This window comes from Grampus griseus (assembly GCF_964374135.1).
Source record: "Grampus griseus genome assembly, chromosome: 14".
NCBI lineage: Eukaryota > Metazoa > Chordata > Mammalia > Artiodactyla > Delphinidae > Grampus > Grampus griseus.
In genome coordinates, this window is record NC_139008.1 from 83311718 (window position 1) to 83327087 (window position 15370).

Consider the following 15370-nt stretch of genomic DNA (forward strand, 5'->3'; position numbering starts at 1 on the left):
CCACAGGCAGTGAGACAAATCCTTTAAAAAGTCAGGTGTGGTTCTGTCCTTACTCCGCTTGAAACCCTGCAGCGGCTCCTCAGCCCCTGCACAACCGGAGCCTGGCCCGCCTCTCCTTCCCCACCTCCTGCTTCACTATGCTGCAGCCACTCCAGACCTGAGCTCGCCACAGGACCTTTGCACTGGCTGTTCCCGCAGCCCAAAATGCCCTCCCCACAGTATCTGCCCAATATCTGCACGACTTGCTCCTTCACTTCATTCAGGCTCTGCTCAAGTGTCCCCCTCCTTGAACAGCCCGCTGTGCCCCCTTATCAAAGGGGACCCCCCTTCACTCTCTATTCCCTCCCCCGACATATTTATATATATATATAAATATATATATAAATATATATTCATATATAAAAATATATATTTATATATATAAATATATATAAGCAAATATATATTTGTTTATATATATATTTATATATATAAACAAATATATTTATATATAAACAAATATATATATATATATATATATTTGTTTGTGTCCCCCCACCTAGAATATAAGCTGTAGGCAGGGATTTTTGTCTGTTTTGTTCTCTGCTGTACCTTCAACATCTAGAACAGTGTCTGGCATAGTGTAGACGCCTAATACAAATTTGTGGTATAAATGACCAGCCCTAGGAGGTGGGCGCCATTGTTATCCCTACTTTGTAGGTGGAAAACAGGCCAAGAAAGGTACAGCCACTTGCCCAGGGTCACAGGGATCTACAGGGAGGGATTCCCCAGAGCCCTTGCACTCTACCCCTGTGGAGTGCTGCCTCCTGTACCAGGTAAGGGTCTGAAGCAGACGTTTCTAGGCTCAAATCCTTGCTGTACAGTTACCAGCTGTGTGCCCCAGGGTGGCTGTCTCACCCTCTCTGGGCTTTGCTCCTTGCCTGCACAGAGTTCACAGCCCTTCCTTCCAAGGGTGCCCCAAGCCTTCCAGGAGTGATAATTGGCACAGCTCTTAACACAGGGCCTGGCATCCAGCAAGCCTCTGGCGATTGTCCCTCTCCCATTTATAGATGAGGCAACTGAGGCCCGGAAGATGCCCAAGGTCACAGAGCCTCTGGATTCAAAGGCAGGCCTGTGTGATTCTGGGTCTTTGCCTGGGGGACGAGCTCTCCCCGTTTGGCCAGTTCCTGGGCCTGCTCCTGCCATCCGCGTCCCTGGCGACAGCCCCGCCCTCCCTTTGTTCTGCTGTCGCTGGCTGTCCGCAGCAGGTGGCGTTGCCCTGGCGCCAGGGGGAGGCTGAGGCAGCCACACACAGGTTGCTATTTGCTTTCCTCTCCACGGCCTTTCCTGGCCTGGGCGGAGGTGGGCGTGAGCTCAGGTGTGCAGGTGCGGAGGATTTGCGGTCCGCTCCTCCCCGTCTGAGCTCCTGGTGGTGCCTGGAGGCCTTGACTGGGCCACCTGCAGGGTGAGTGACCAACTGTCCTGGTCTGCCCAGGACAGAGGGGTTTCCCAGGAAGCAGGACTTGCAGTGCTAAAACCAGGAACGTCCTGGTGGCCCACCCTGTGGGGTGGTATGGTGGGCTGGATGGCACGTGGGGAGGAGACAGGATCAGCTACCCCGAGTACACTGCTCTGCAACCCTCTGGCCCTGCTGCCTGCGGGGTTCTGTACGGGGCCTGGCTTTGGCGTCAGGCAGAGCTGAGTGAGGAATCCCTGTCCCCTCCCATAACAATCACTTGGGCAAGTCATTTCAGCTCTTGGAGGCTCAGTTGCCTCGTTTGTAGAACGGGGATAAGATTCCACTCTCCTCACAGGGGTGCCGAGGAATCAAATAAGAAAACAGTCATAAGCATTTAGCAGAATGTGGACATCTGATGCAGGAGAGCATGTCTGATTATATTATTAGATGTCTGCTTAAAACCCAGCTTCCCAGCACTCTTAGAATAAAGCCACGGACCTTTGAAGCTCCTGTGATCTGCCTCTGTGACCTCTGGCTGCATCTCTTGCTCTTCTCTGCTCACTCTGCTCTAGTCACGCTGGTCTCCTGGCTGACCTAGACCTAACCCGCCCTTTCGCTGCCTCAGGGCCTTTGCATGTGCTGTTTTCTTTGCTTGCAGTACCAGACTCCCCCACACCTACCCCCTTCCTGGGACTGGCTTCTTCTCATCTTTGGGCCTTGGTTTAAAAGTCATCTGCACAGAGAGCCCTTCCCTTTCTACCAAATTTGAAGGGATATTTATCTTCTTGGGAACAGAATGTTTCTTAGATGGTTCACGGCTGCTGCCTTAGGCCCTAGGATGATGCCTTGCCCAGAGCAGAGCTCAGGACACGTTTGTCAAGAGGATGAAGAAATGAATGTTGGCCTGTGAAGGTCCCCAGCAGGCTGGAGAAAGAACCCAGAGTCTTAAATGTCTTTCCTTCTCCGAGCCTCGGTTTCCTCATCTGTCCACAGGGGTGAGAGGGGCATCCAGCTCCTTGGGGTTTGTGAGGCATGGATGGGGGTACAAAGATGGACCAGTCTGGACTTCCCTGGCGGTGCAGTGGTTAAGAATCTGCCTGCCAATGCAGGGGACACGGGTTCGATCCCTGGGCCAGGAAGATCCCACATGCCTCGGAGCAACTAAGCCCGTGTGCTACAACTACAGAGCCTGCGCTCTAGAGCCCGTGAGCCACAACTACTGAGCCCTTGTGCCTAGAGCCTGTGCTCCGCAACAAGAGATGCCACCGCAATGAGTAGCCCGCGCACCGCAACAAGAGTAGCCTGCTCACCGCAACTAGAGGAAGCCCACGCGCAGCAACGAAGACCCAGTGCAGCCAAAAATAAATAAATAAAATTTATTAAAAGAAAAAAAAAAGATGGACCAGTCCTTTCACCGTGGCCGCACATAGTGGGACTCAGGGACTGGCAGCCCTGCCCACGGGGACCTCACATGCACCTCCACACCCACCCTCTCCCTGCGTCCTCAGTGGTACCACCACACACACTACACACAGATCAGAAAACTGAGTCCCAGAAGGAGTCGTCCCTGTCTGGTCGCCCCGAGCTGGGCAGCCTCCTCCCGAACGTGGCTGCCTGGCCCGGCCTCGCCTCCCTGGCCCGGCCTCGCCTCCCTCCTGCCTGCGAGGACTGGGCAGGCAGCTGACACGTCACATGCTCTCGGCTCCCCACAGAGACTCCAGCACGCCGTCAAAGCTGTCAAACAATGTCCCTGCCAGGTTTTTACAAGAATCCAAGGCCTCACTGCCCAATGCCAAACACCTCTTAAGACAATAGCTCCGGGGCCTGCGGGCCCATCCCGAGCGCACCGCCTCTGCTCGGCCACATATAGGCAAAAGCCTCCCTCTCCCATCACCGGACGGGCATCTGAGGGCGGCTGCCCCAGCCTTGGCCCGACCCCTGGCATCTTGCACCTCCAGGTCCACCAGCCTCTGGCCCAGGGGCCGGGTGAGGAGGCCAGGTGGGGCGGCGCGGGCCGCCAGGCCGGGCAGACACAGGGCCGGTTCAGGGGCCTCCCAGTGTCCTGTCCTCTCGCAGCCCGAGTGGCTGGCAGCACAGGCTCTTCTTACCAAATAAGGCCTGGGCCGCAGTGCCTGGACAGGCTCAAACTCCTGCAGAGCGGCGGGCGGCCCGCTGCCGGGTCACCTCTTCCTCCTTGAGCACAGAGCCAGCTGGCCCTGCAGAGTGCTGTCCCCGAGGTTCAGGGAGCCCCACCTCAAGAAGCCCGGGGGGACTGGTCAGCATCCCCGGGAGAGGCCTTCCGTTGGCATGTTCCATATGGAACCTTTGGAAAGCTCCGTTTAGAATCTGAGATACGTCAAGGTGCAGAAAGATCCCGGCGCTCCTGCTGTGGCCCCTGGAGCCCAAACTCGGCCACAGGGGTGAACTGCCCCCACCAAGTGCACACGCCTGCACCTGCTCCCACGCCCCCAGGGCTGTTCTGCTGTTGGGTGTGATCTGTGGGTCACCAGTTACACCCGTCAGCTCCTTCCCAGTGCCTGGTCCGTGCTATCAAAGGGCAAGGCTGGCCAAGGGGCGAGGTCAGGCGCACAGGGTCTCTAGGGAAAACTGAGGACCCCTGGGCACTGACCTGTCCCCAACCTGTGCCTGTAGTGGGGAGGGGGCGTGAGCACAGGATGAACTGGGAGGACCCCGTCCCTATGAACCAGCCTGAGCCGCACCTGGGGGAGAGCGTCCTGCAGGTGGGGAACGGGAAGAGGGAGGGGCAAGCCCGCCGTGGGTGACGGGGGCGTCGGGGGCTTGTCACGTCTCAGGAGCCACTGTGGGGCGTGGAGCTCCCCCGTCTGCCTGCCTGGGTTCCAGAAAGCAGCTTCACTTCTTGGAACCTAAGTTTTGCCATCATTTTTTTTTTTTTTTAACATCTTTACTGGAGTATAATTGCTCTGCATGCCATCCTTAAAATGGGTATAATACAGACTCTACCGTAAGGGTGGCTGCAGGAATTCAGCGGGATAAGGTGTGTGGAGGGGCTTTGGAGAGAGCTGTCTGAGGATTAAGTGGGATGCTGGGTGACGGAGGGGATCCCTCCTTTCCTGGGAGATAGGGGGAGACAGGGGCCCTCCCTCTGTTCCCGATGCCACCCCTGCCCAGTTTTTCACTGCCGTCCCTGCTTTCTCAATAGCCTAGGGGAGCTGGGGTGGCATTCTGAGGTCTCCTGAGCCACTCCCAGAGCAGAAAGCATGCGGCTGGGGGTGACACGATGTTCACGTGTGAACACGCATGAGTGTGTTTGAACGTGTGGGGCCCCCATGAGCTGCCATGAGCACAGCTGTGTGATTGTGAACGCATGCTGGAGTGTGGGCGCTCGGACCCCTGGCCTGGGCACGAAGGTGCGGTTTCCGCTGATTTCCACTTCCGAAGCCTTTTCATGAGGTCTGGGAATCTCTGGGTGATGCGGCCCCTCTCCTGGGATTGCTTATGGAATTAGGGGCCCAGTGCAACATGAAAATGTGCAACCCCTTGTTCAAACAGTATCGAGACTTCCAAGGTGGCAGCAGCACAGCGTTGAACCAAGCGTGGGGCCTTTCGGAGCGTGCTGACCCCGTGTGACTGCCTCGGCCCTGTCCCCTCCCTCTCCCTGGCAGCGTGAGCGTGTGCGAGCTGGGCTGGGCTGTGGTCACGCGATCAGCAGGAAGGGTCTTTAACGTCTGTAAAAGTGACCTCGCAACCCCCAGTCATGGAAGCAGCCAGGAGCCAGGTTGGGACATGGAGCCCCTGATAAAAGCAGCTGTTCTCCGTAAGTCCAGGTGAGCTTTGTTCCCTTGGACCAGAGGCCAGCAAGTGTGTGCAGCTCCTGCTTTTAGCCAGCCTGGCGGGACGCTGTGGGTGAGGCTGTCTGTGAACGGGACACCCATCGGGGGACCGGGATTGGCTCAGCTGGGTGGGCAGCAGGGGCAGAGCTGGTGAGCCCTGGAGGCAGAGGCCAGGGCCAAGGGGCAGGATGTCCTGAGAGCCCAGAGCCCCTCCCTGGCACGAGAACCGGACGCTGCCATCTGGGTGCTTCTCCAAGGGTCTAGGGGCTGCCCTGACGGCTGCCACTTGACACCGGCCCTAGGGTTACACTCTGCTGGAAAAGTGTGTTTCCCCACCTCTCTGCAAAGTTGTCTGTGATCTCCAGAAACCACCCACCCAGTGCTTGAACGTGCCAACTGGGAACCTCGGGGATTCTGCCCAGAACCTTCCGGGTCCTCCCTCCTGAGCTCTGAGGTCCCTCAGGGAGGGGACCGGGCTTAGCTTGTTCGCTGGGGTCTCCCAGAGCCCGGCACAGCGCTGCGTGGGAGGGACGAAGAGACTTTGTGTGGAGGGGAGCACACAGGCCCCTTCGTAGCCCACGCCATCAGAGCCAGGAGCTGGTGTTCATCAGAATCCTCCTCTGAGGCTGGGGTCACAGCGAAGGTGCTATCTAGTCCTTTGACATTTTATTTTAATGGAAAGCCTGATGATTCACGTGCATTGGCTTATTTTTTGATGTAGAGAAAAGTCTTCTCTCCAAGGGTCTGAGGGGTCTGCCGACAGCTCACGTCTTTCTTGCATAAACCACACGCCTAAGTCATCTCCTGCTTTTTGCAGTTTCTTTAAAGTGGAGAAAGAAGGAATATGTTCACAGAGACAACCAACCAGAGAGGTTCTGGGCAGACTTCAGTGCTCTAAAGTAAACTTGTCCTTTCAGTTAATTAATCAACAGAGATTTATTTGGCATGACTGCACGCTGGAGCTGGCCGCTAGATGCTGAGAAATCAGAGGAAAAATGAGCTGAGGGACATTCTGCCTGAGTGCAGCGAGGTTGGTTTTCTGTTTTATAAATTCAGAAACCAAGGCTCAGAGAGGTTGTGTGAGTTACCTAAGGCCACACAGCATGTGCATGGCAGGCTCTGGCCTGCAAGGAAGCTGAGTGCAGAAGTTGACTAGAAGAGATGGGAAAACAGGGTATCATTTAGTGGTTAAGATTCAGGCTTTGGTGCCAGTGGAGTTGGGTTCACATTCTGCCTCTGGGACCTTGGGCAGGACCTTTCCCTTCCAAACCTGGGTTCCCTCATCCTCTGAGGGTTGTACTTTTCTACGGGCCAGCTGACCTTTTGGAGCCTGTTTCTCACCTGTAAGATGGGGACAGCAAGAGTACCACTTCAGCCACTCAGCAGATATTTACTGAGAACCTACTACGTACCACGCACCATTCTAGGAGGTGGGATGCAGCCGTGAACCAAGCAGCCCCCACAAGTCATTGTGAGAATTGATGGGGGATGTGGGCTGCGTGCCCGGCCCCAGCTCCCTCTTCAAGCCAGAGATGGGGCGCGTCCGGGCAACAGGGCTGCACTGCAGGTGGACTTTGGCCAAACCGATCCCCAGCTCTGAGATTCCATCATCTGTCCGCAGCCTGCCGGGCCAGGTCAGGAGACCTAGGGAAGCAGGGAGAGGACTGGGGGCCAGAAGAGGGGGAAGGACTGGGGAGAGGAGTCGGGAAGCGGGGTTGTCACCATCGTCGCCCTTCTCTGGGGTAGAAGCGAGTTGACGGGCATGTCTCTCCGTCAGCTCTTCACTGCCCTGTCCTGTGGACCCGCAGGACCACCCAGTGGGGCAGGGGCCCCAGTTGACAGATGAGGAAACTGAGGCACAGGGAGTGGTCACTTGCTTAGCATCACCCAGCTCGTGGTGTGGAGTCGGGGTAGTGTCCCTCCGCAGCCCGGTTTTTAAATTATAAGGTATTGAGAGAGGAGACGGATGGGGAGAGGATGGGAGAGAGAAAGAGACTTGACTACGGGAAGACGATGCCCCGCTTCGGGGGGCTTTCTGGACCCCCCTCGCTTGCCCTCCAGCCGTGCCTCTCTGAGGGGCTCAGCCTCAGGCCAGCTCCTGGGCAAGCTTTGGTGCCTGGACCCGTGGAAGCTGTTACTCTTCTCTGAAGACGGTGCCCCCTCTTCAGGGTTGGGTTTTCCTTCCCAGCCAGGGACCTGGCATCTCTGGAAGCCTGGGAGGCTATTTTAAAACCTTACAGCTGGTTTTTATCGAGGCTGCTGATACGTACGTGTGGAAACCTGGGGTTCGTTCTGCCAACACTGAGCGAACTTTGCAAATGAGCGGGGTGGTGCTGGTCAGAGCGGAGGCTTGGCGGGGGGCGTGCAAGGCTGCAGCCAGTGTTCTGTCCCCATCGGGACTCTGGGAGGAACGGGTCACCCACCGGGCCTCCGTGCGACCCCGAGCAAGTCCCTTCCCATCTCTGGTCCCCAGTCTCCCAGCAATGAAGACGGGGCAGCCAGGAATGGTTGCGCATGCCTGGCCTGCTCTCGTCTTTCAGGGGGGAAAGCGAGGTTCAGAGAGGGGCTGCTGCCGGCCCAGGTCACCCAGGAGTACCCAGAAGACGTAGAGTTTGAAGCCAGCTCTGGTCTGACTGTAGACCGCAGCCGCTCCGCTCCTTCGCATGGCTCCCAGGCCCACTTCACCCTCGCAGCGAGGAAATGCTTATAGTCCCGTCTCACAGAGGAGGAAACTGGGGTGCAGAGTGTGGTGACGTCCCCAGGGGTCTGCCCTCCAGTCACTTGTACCGGGTTTCCTCCTGCTTCTGTTCCCTCTGTCTCCCCTCTCACTCCAAGCGCTGCTTCTTCAGGAGACCTTCTCTGACCTCCAAACTAGACTCCACGCTCCTTTGGGGCACTTACTATATAGTTTTTCTATTTGCTGCTGTAACCCATCACCACAAACGTAGTGGCCGAAAACGACAGCCTTTATTAGCGCAGTTTGCGTGGGTCAGAAGCTCAGTGGGCCCCACCTGCTCCCTGTTTTGGGGTCTCCCAAGGTGGTGACAGGCTGCATTCCTTTCTGGAGGCCCCGGGGAGCGCCTGTTTCCTGCTCATTTGGGTCGCTGGCAGAATTCAGAGGCTTGGCTCGTGGCCCCCTCCTCCAGCAGCCTCCAGGCCAAGTCTTTCTCCTCTGCCGTCTCTCTGATTCTCTCCTTCAGTTCTCTTCCACTTTTTCTCTTGAGGTGTGATTGACATATAACAATATATATCTGTATATGTTATCTTCCACTTTTTTTTTTTTTTTTTTTTTTTTTTTTTTTTGCGGTTTGCGGAGCACAGACTCCGGACGCGCAGGCTCAGCGGCCATGGCTCACGGGCCCAGCCGCTCCGGGGCACATGGAATCCTCCCGGACTGGGGCACGAACCCGTGTCCCCTGCATCGGCAGGCGGACTCTCAACCACTGCGCCACCAGGGAAGCCCTATCTTCCACTTTTAAGGCTCTTTGTGATTACATTGGACCTGGATAATCCAGGATAATCCTTCATCTCAAGCTCAGCTGTTTATTTTTTAATTAATTAGTTTATTTATTTTTGGCTGTGCCTTGCAGCTTGTGGGATCTCAGTTCCCTGACCAGGGATCGAACCTGTGCCCTTGGCAGTGAAAGCGTGGAGTCCTAACCAATGGACCACCAGGGAATTCCCAAGATCAGCTATTTAGATAAATAAATCATGGGGATGTACTGTACAGCACGGTGACTATACTTCATAATACCATATTGCATATTTAAAAGTTGCTGAGAGGGTAGATTAACTTGAAGTCCTCACCAGCAGAAAAATAAAAAGGAAAACATTTTGTGACTGTGCATGGGGATGGATGCTAGCTATTGTGGTGATCATTTCTCAATGTACACAAATATTGAATCCTTATGTTGTACACCTGAAACGAATATAATGTGTGTCAATTATACCTGAGTTAAAAATTAACTAATAAAAAATTTTAAAAGATTTTCTCAATGTAACCTGAAATAGAAAATGAAGTGAGTAGAAATTTAAAAGAATATGTTTATTTTGTTTATTTGGTTGCACCAGGTCTTGGTTGTGGCAGGTGTGCTCCTTAGTTGTGGCCGGTGGGCTCCTTAGTTGTGGCAGGCGGGCTCCTTAGTTGTGGCAGGTGGGCTCCTTAGTTGCAGCAGGCAGGCTTGTTAGTTGAGGCATGCGAACTCTCAGTTGTGGCATGCATGTGGGATCTAGTTCCCTGACCAGGGATTGAACCCGGGCCCCCTGCATTGGGAGCACGGAGAGTTAACCACTGCACCACCAGGGAAGTCCCTAAAATGAGTAGAAGTTTCTCAAAAAATCTTTAACTTGTTCCCTTAAAAGTGGGTCCTTCTAATTTGCCTAGATGTTTTCATTCATTTTCTAATTTCTCATATATTTCTGTTTCCTGCCTAAGTGACTCCACAGTTTTAAGAGCTTCCAGTCTGTGCACATGAAATTGTCACACATCCCAACTGTACCTAACGTTTAAAATTAAGGGAAAAAATCTAGTATGGTATGTGAAACAAAAAAAGGTCAGCTGTTTAGTAACCTCAATTCCATCTGCAGCCTTAACTGCCCTTTGCCACGTAACCTAACAAATTTACAGAATCTGGGGATCGGGGTTGGACAAGGTTGGGGGACCACTATTTTCCTCCCATAGTTACCTTATTGGCCTTTTGCATCACACACATTTATCAAATTTGTTGTTATATATTCACTTGTTAGATTCTTGGTTTTCTGTCTCCCTCCCAAGACCGTTAGAGGGTTGGAGGTACTGAGTACAAATTCCCTGGACAAACAGAAGAAACTCCATGTTGTTATATATCAACAAAGAGGGTTGGATGCTCAGTTTCTCCCCTGCCCCCAACAGGGCTGCTGTGTCCAGTCGCACAAGTTGTGGACTGCACAACTCCAGGGCTCGGCTCACACCTTAAGACTCTGTGATCCTTGCGGTTGCGTGGGGTCCAGCCTTTAGGCTCGTGGGCCATGGCTCTGCCTCTGAACCTGGAGCCTGTGTTCTTAACCCTGGCTGCCTTTGGAGTCATCTGAAGGGCTTTTAAAATCCTGATGCCCAGGCCACACCCCAGACCAGTTGCCTTGGAATCTCTGGAGTGGACCCTGGCATCTGCATTTCCCAGGTGACTCCAAGGTTGGGCTGAGGTGCGAGCCTCCCTCCTGAAGGGTCAGAGAAAGAGTTATGTAACACAGAGGGCGGGAAGCCCACTCAGCTAACTTTGCGTAACTGAGGCCCAGCAGCTGCTGGTGACACATGTGCTTTCCTCTCCCACGGGCCCCATTTCCTCACTCTGTGTGGCTGTGGCCCAGCTCCTGGGTTTCCTGTGGCCAATTAGCCGACCTACACGGGCGGCTGCCCTCATGGCCTCAGGGACGATTTCGGATCTGCCAACATTCGGCTGTCCGTGGACATGGGCCGCTCTTGTCCATCAGCACTGCTCCATCAGGGGTGGTGATGTCTCTCCTGGGTGACCAACTGGCTGCAGAGAGGGGCAGGGAGGCTTGGGGCCGGGCAGAGGGGGAGCAGATTCTCTCAGGGAGCCCATGAGGGCTCTTGCTTGGATGTCACTTGAAGGTTGCGAGATCCTAAGTTCCACTTGGCCGCGGTCGATTTGCTGGCCCGTTAGTCGGGAATTATTTCCTCGGAGGGCGCCAAGCACAGCTTCCGAAGTCCGGGCGGCTCACTTTTGGGGCCAGGTGATGAAGTGTACTGGCAGCCGGAGTGAGACAGGGCATCACGGTCTGTTGGGGTAATGTGCTGTCAACGCTTTGTTTCCAGGACACTTCTGCTCTGCCGGGCGCCTTGGGACCCAGTGGGAGGGGGAAGGAGGGGGTGGATTGGGGGAGCCCGGGGTGGGAGCCAGCAAGAGATGGGACTGTGGCCAGCACATCTCACCATTTCCCAGGAGTACTCGCGGCCCTGCCCCCGCCAGTGGAAGGCTGGGACACATGTCCGGGCCTGGCAGGTGTCTGCCTTTCTCCAGGGTCACCCAGAGCCTCACAGTCCCGGGCCTGGTGGCCCTCTGCCCTCGGCACTCAGCTCCTTGCCCTCCCCAAAGGCTTGTGTTTCTTTGGCCTGTTGGCCGGGGGCCTGGACACTTCTGTTTCCTGCTCAGTGAAGTTGGCGGTGCGGGTGGGGAGACTCAGGGTCAGTTCAGGGCAGGAAAGTGGAGGACCAGGGCTCCTCCCTGGCAACCCCCCAGAGGTGAGGCATCACGTGGTACACCGACCCCCTTGACGCTAGCACAGCCCCTCCACCCGTGGCCCTGGGGCGTTACCGTGCTAACAGTCTGCTGTGCCCTCTGCTCTGGCTTGGCCACGCCCCAGATGGGGCCAGTCAGACGCTGCAGCTTGCCCCAAGAAAGGGTGGAGGTTCTTGATAGAAGACCACCCTTCTCGGTGGTGCTGCAAGTTTGTTTCCATGATAATACCTGTCAAAGCTTGCTGGGCACCGGCTAGGGACCGTTCTCAACCTGGGTACGAATGAGTTCATTTAATCCTCAGAAAGCCTTGGGAGCCAGGTAAACTCTTGTACCCATTTTGTAGATAAGAAGACCGAGGCACGGAGAGCTCAGCTGACAGGGCCGCACACTCTTGGGAGCAGTGCTAGCGCGGGGACACAGCCTGAGTGCCTCGGCTCTGGGAAGAAGCCTGTTGACCCTGAGTTTGCTCGTGCTTTGGGAGGGGATTCTCGGCCCGGCCAGCCGCAGAGGTCACGGGGAGCGCTCCGGCCGCTCAAGGGGAACCGGAAATTTGGAAACCACATTCTTATCTGCTCCCCACAAGAGCTGCAGCTCGGCAGGGCTCCTGAGCAGCGAAAGTCGGCTGGTTCTTCATTCACTTGCTTGTTCGTTCATTCGTTCGTTCACTCGCTCATTCATTTGTTCAACCAATGTCGAGGCAGGCCTTCTCCTGCGCTGGGGTCTCCGCCAGCCTGGGTCAGGCCATGCTTCCTCTCCTGGAGTTCCATGTCCGAAGGGGAGACTGATAAGAAGTCAGCAAGCACGTGGTGTCCGTGCTGTGGCAGGTGGAAGGGCTAGAAAGACCATTAAAGTGGGTTATTAGAGACTGGAGGCTGATGGGATGGGTGCAAAGAGGTGGTCAGGAAGGCCTCTGCGGAGGTGACATTTGAGCAGAGACCTGAACGAAGAGAAGGGGTGAGCCAGGCAGAGGAGAGGTGTGTTAGTCTTCAAAGCTGTGGAACAAAGTACCGTAAACTTAGCGGCTGAAAGAGCACTCGGGGTGTCCGCGGGTCAGAATTCGGCACGTTTCAGCCGAGCTCTGTGCTCAGAGTCTGACAAGGCTGCAGCCGTGGAGTCGGCTGGCCTGCATTCTCCTCTGAAGGCTCATCTTCAAGCTCCCTCAAGTTGTTGGCTAACTCAGAACTGAGATGCCTCTGTCCCACTAGCTGTTGGCTGGGAGCTGCTCTCAGTTTCTGAGGGACCTGGGAGCTCCCAGGTCCTTACCATGTGACCTCCTCCTTCGGCCCTCTCACACTTTCAAGCTCTGATTTCAGACGGTCCGGGTCCCTTTTAAGAGCTCACCTGATTAGATCAGGTCCACCCTAGGTAATCTCCCTTTCGAGAAACTCCAAGTCAACTAGTTAGTAACTTCCTCCTGGGATGGATATTCCGTCCCATTCACAGTGCTGCCCACGTTCAAGGGCAGGGAATTAGGCTGGGTGCCTGCACCAGGGAGACAGTGCTCTGCCACCCGCAAGGGATGCGGGCTCTGCTGTGTTGCCCGGGGAGACAAGAGCGCTGTCTGGAAGGACTCCTGGCCAAACTGCCTTAGAAAGAAATGTCAGTGAGAGGCACAGGCTCCATTCCAAAGCATTCCTTTGGACAGCTTTGGGAGTTTCTCCAAGTCCTGGACACTGTGTTTGAGAGCCAAGTGTGGAGCCTGCTCCTGTATGGCTGTATCCTTCCCAACAGAGAGAGACGGGATACTGCTCAGGGCTCTCTCTGTCACGAGTGACACAAAACCTGCCTCAACTGACTTAAGAAAAATAATTTTTATGTAACTGAAATGGTCTGGCTTCAGGCACAGCTGGATCCAGGAGATCAAATGCTGTCCTCGGGACTTGATTTCTCTCCATCTCTGGCTCTGTCTTCCTTTCCAGTCAGCTCCTGGCAGCTCAAGATTTACAGCCGCCCACCTCCCCTTCCAATAGAAACGCAGATTATTTCTCTCCAACGGTTTCACAGAATTAACTCAGACTGGTTTGTTCTGGGGCATGTTCCTATCTGTGCATCAGTCGCTGAGGCCTAGAGGATGGGCTAAGCGGATGAGCCAGGCCTGAGTCACACGTCCACCCTTGGACCCTGGGAATGGGGTTCCCCTGCCCAAACCATAGGGAATCCAGTGGGGCAGAGAGGGTCCTGTAAGAAAATTCTAAGTGCTGTTTCCAGAAGATGTGGGGATGCATACCGGGGCATGGGAGGGGGGGACAGAGAGCGATGTCAGAGACCATAGCTGTCTCTGCATTTGATGAGACAAAACCAGGGGGGAGAGGTGTGAACACCCACGTCCCACACCAGCCAGGGGCAAGAAGCCAACTGAGGGGAAATTCTAAAGCCACTGCATGCGTCTGTGTGAGTCAGTGGGCGCTCCCTGAGGTGGGTGGATGGAGGGAAGAACTCAGGGGGCAAAGGGGATACAGCCATCCCCGGGGGAGAGGGGGACTTCTGGGAAGGGGAGGAGGCGTGGCCAATTCCCTGCTGTGATGGCGGGGGGTAGATAGCAGGAACACCCGGGGGCACTGTCTCCTTGGGCCACGTGGCGAGGCCCGACCCATCTCGGGGGCTCCAGCTCCGGCCCAGCAGAGGCTGCAGATCTGCCTCCTTCAGGTGGCCATGTGGGCTTCGACGATGGGTGCATCAGGGCAACGTGTGGGGAGAGTGCAGCCAGCACCTGGAATGTTCCACCTGGGGAGGGACCCTGGCTTTTCATGATACCTGGGACACTGGGGCAGTATGGGCAATCAAATTTGTGAGGCCCAGTGCAAAGTGAAAATGAAGACCTTTGTTTAAAAACTTAAGAGTTTCAAGACAGCAGAGTATCAAACCGAGCACAGGCCCTTCTGAGCTCGGGGCTGCGCGCCTCCCTGGCCGCGCCCGCGTGTGAAGCTGCCCTGCAGTGGGGGAGGAGCCCAGCACTTCCCTCCAAAAATCAAGTTTTATTTGACTTAGAAGAATTGAGTCAAGTGATGCCTCCTGCTTCTGCCACTGGCCAGCGGTGTGGCCCGGGAGACAGTTCCTCTCTGACCCTCAGGCTCTTTCTCTGCAGGGTGTAGGTTCTGATAGCGACAGGTTGGTTGAGCCCGCACGGAGCAGCATTGGGGACGGCCACGTCGCTGGGCTCTGAGGTTTCTCCGTGTCTATTGGGAGAACTTGTGCAGGGCGTGGGGCATGCTTGCTGGGGGGCGCTGCCCGTCTGCAATCACCCCGGAGACGGGACACCCTGAGAACGGGGCCTGGCCTCTGTCTGCGGCCACCTCTGCTGGCACTGCCTCGCGGTGGGGTGAGGTGAGGTAATCCCCCGTCGTGCACTCCCAGGTTCCTCCTGTGGCTCGGCCTCCCCGCACGCCCCCGCCCCGCCGCAGGGCCCTGGCTGTTCTGCAGGGTCACCGATGCCAGAGTCCTTTGTTTTGTTCTGAGGGGCCCACCTCCTTCCCTCCCTCTGTGCGTCCCCATCTGAAGGCCTCCAGCGGGTCCCGGGTCCTCAGGCAGGAGCATCTCCATGAGTCTGCAGGCTGAAGGTCTGCTCTGGCTGCCAGTGGCCAGAGGCATCCCAGGGATGTCCTGAGAAGGTCGTCCCTGTGCTCCGTAGTCCCATCAGATGCTGACTCCATCCTGCAGTGTGCCTGGGGGAGGAGGAGCTCAAAGTGCCCACCCACTGCCGGCAACGGAGCAGGCGTCCCCTGTGTGTGAGGTGATTTTCTTCCAAGACCACGGGACCCAGAGCAAAGCCATTTCTGGCATCACGGCAGATGTCCGGCAACTGCTGGCTGACGGCCTCTGATTGGCTTATCTCCTGGAGCTGCGTGGTGACACTTTGACTTTTCCCAGAGCCCCCTCCCCTC

At 55.8% G+C, this 15370-nt stretch overlaps 1 protein-coding gene across 1 annotated transcript in view; it reads left to right on the forward strand.

The window, feature by feature from the left end:
• RBM38 (RNA binding motif protein 38) overlaps positions 1-9161 on the forward strand; it is a 49992-nt gene extending 40831 nt beyond the window's left edge. The window contains exon 4 of the mRNA XM_082671244.1: positions 8572-9161. Within this exon, the coding sequence (XP_082527370.1) occupies positions 8572-8770 (199 nt within the window). The 3' untranslated portion in view covers positions 8771-9161. The remainder of the gene's footprint in view (positions 1-8571) is intronic.
• The last annotated feature ends 6209 nt before the right edge of the window (positions 9162-15370 follow it).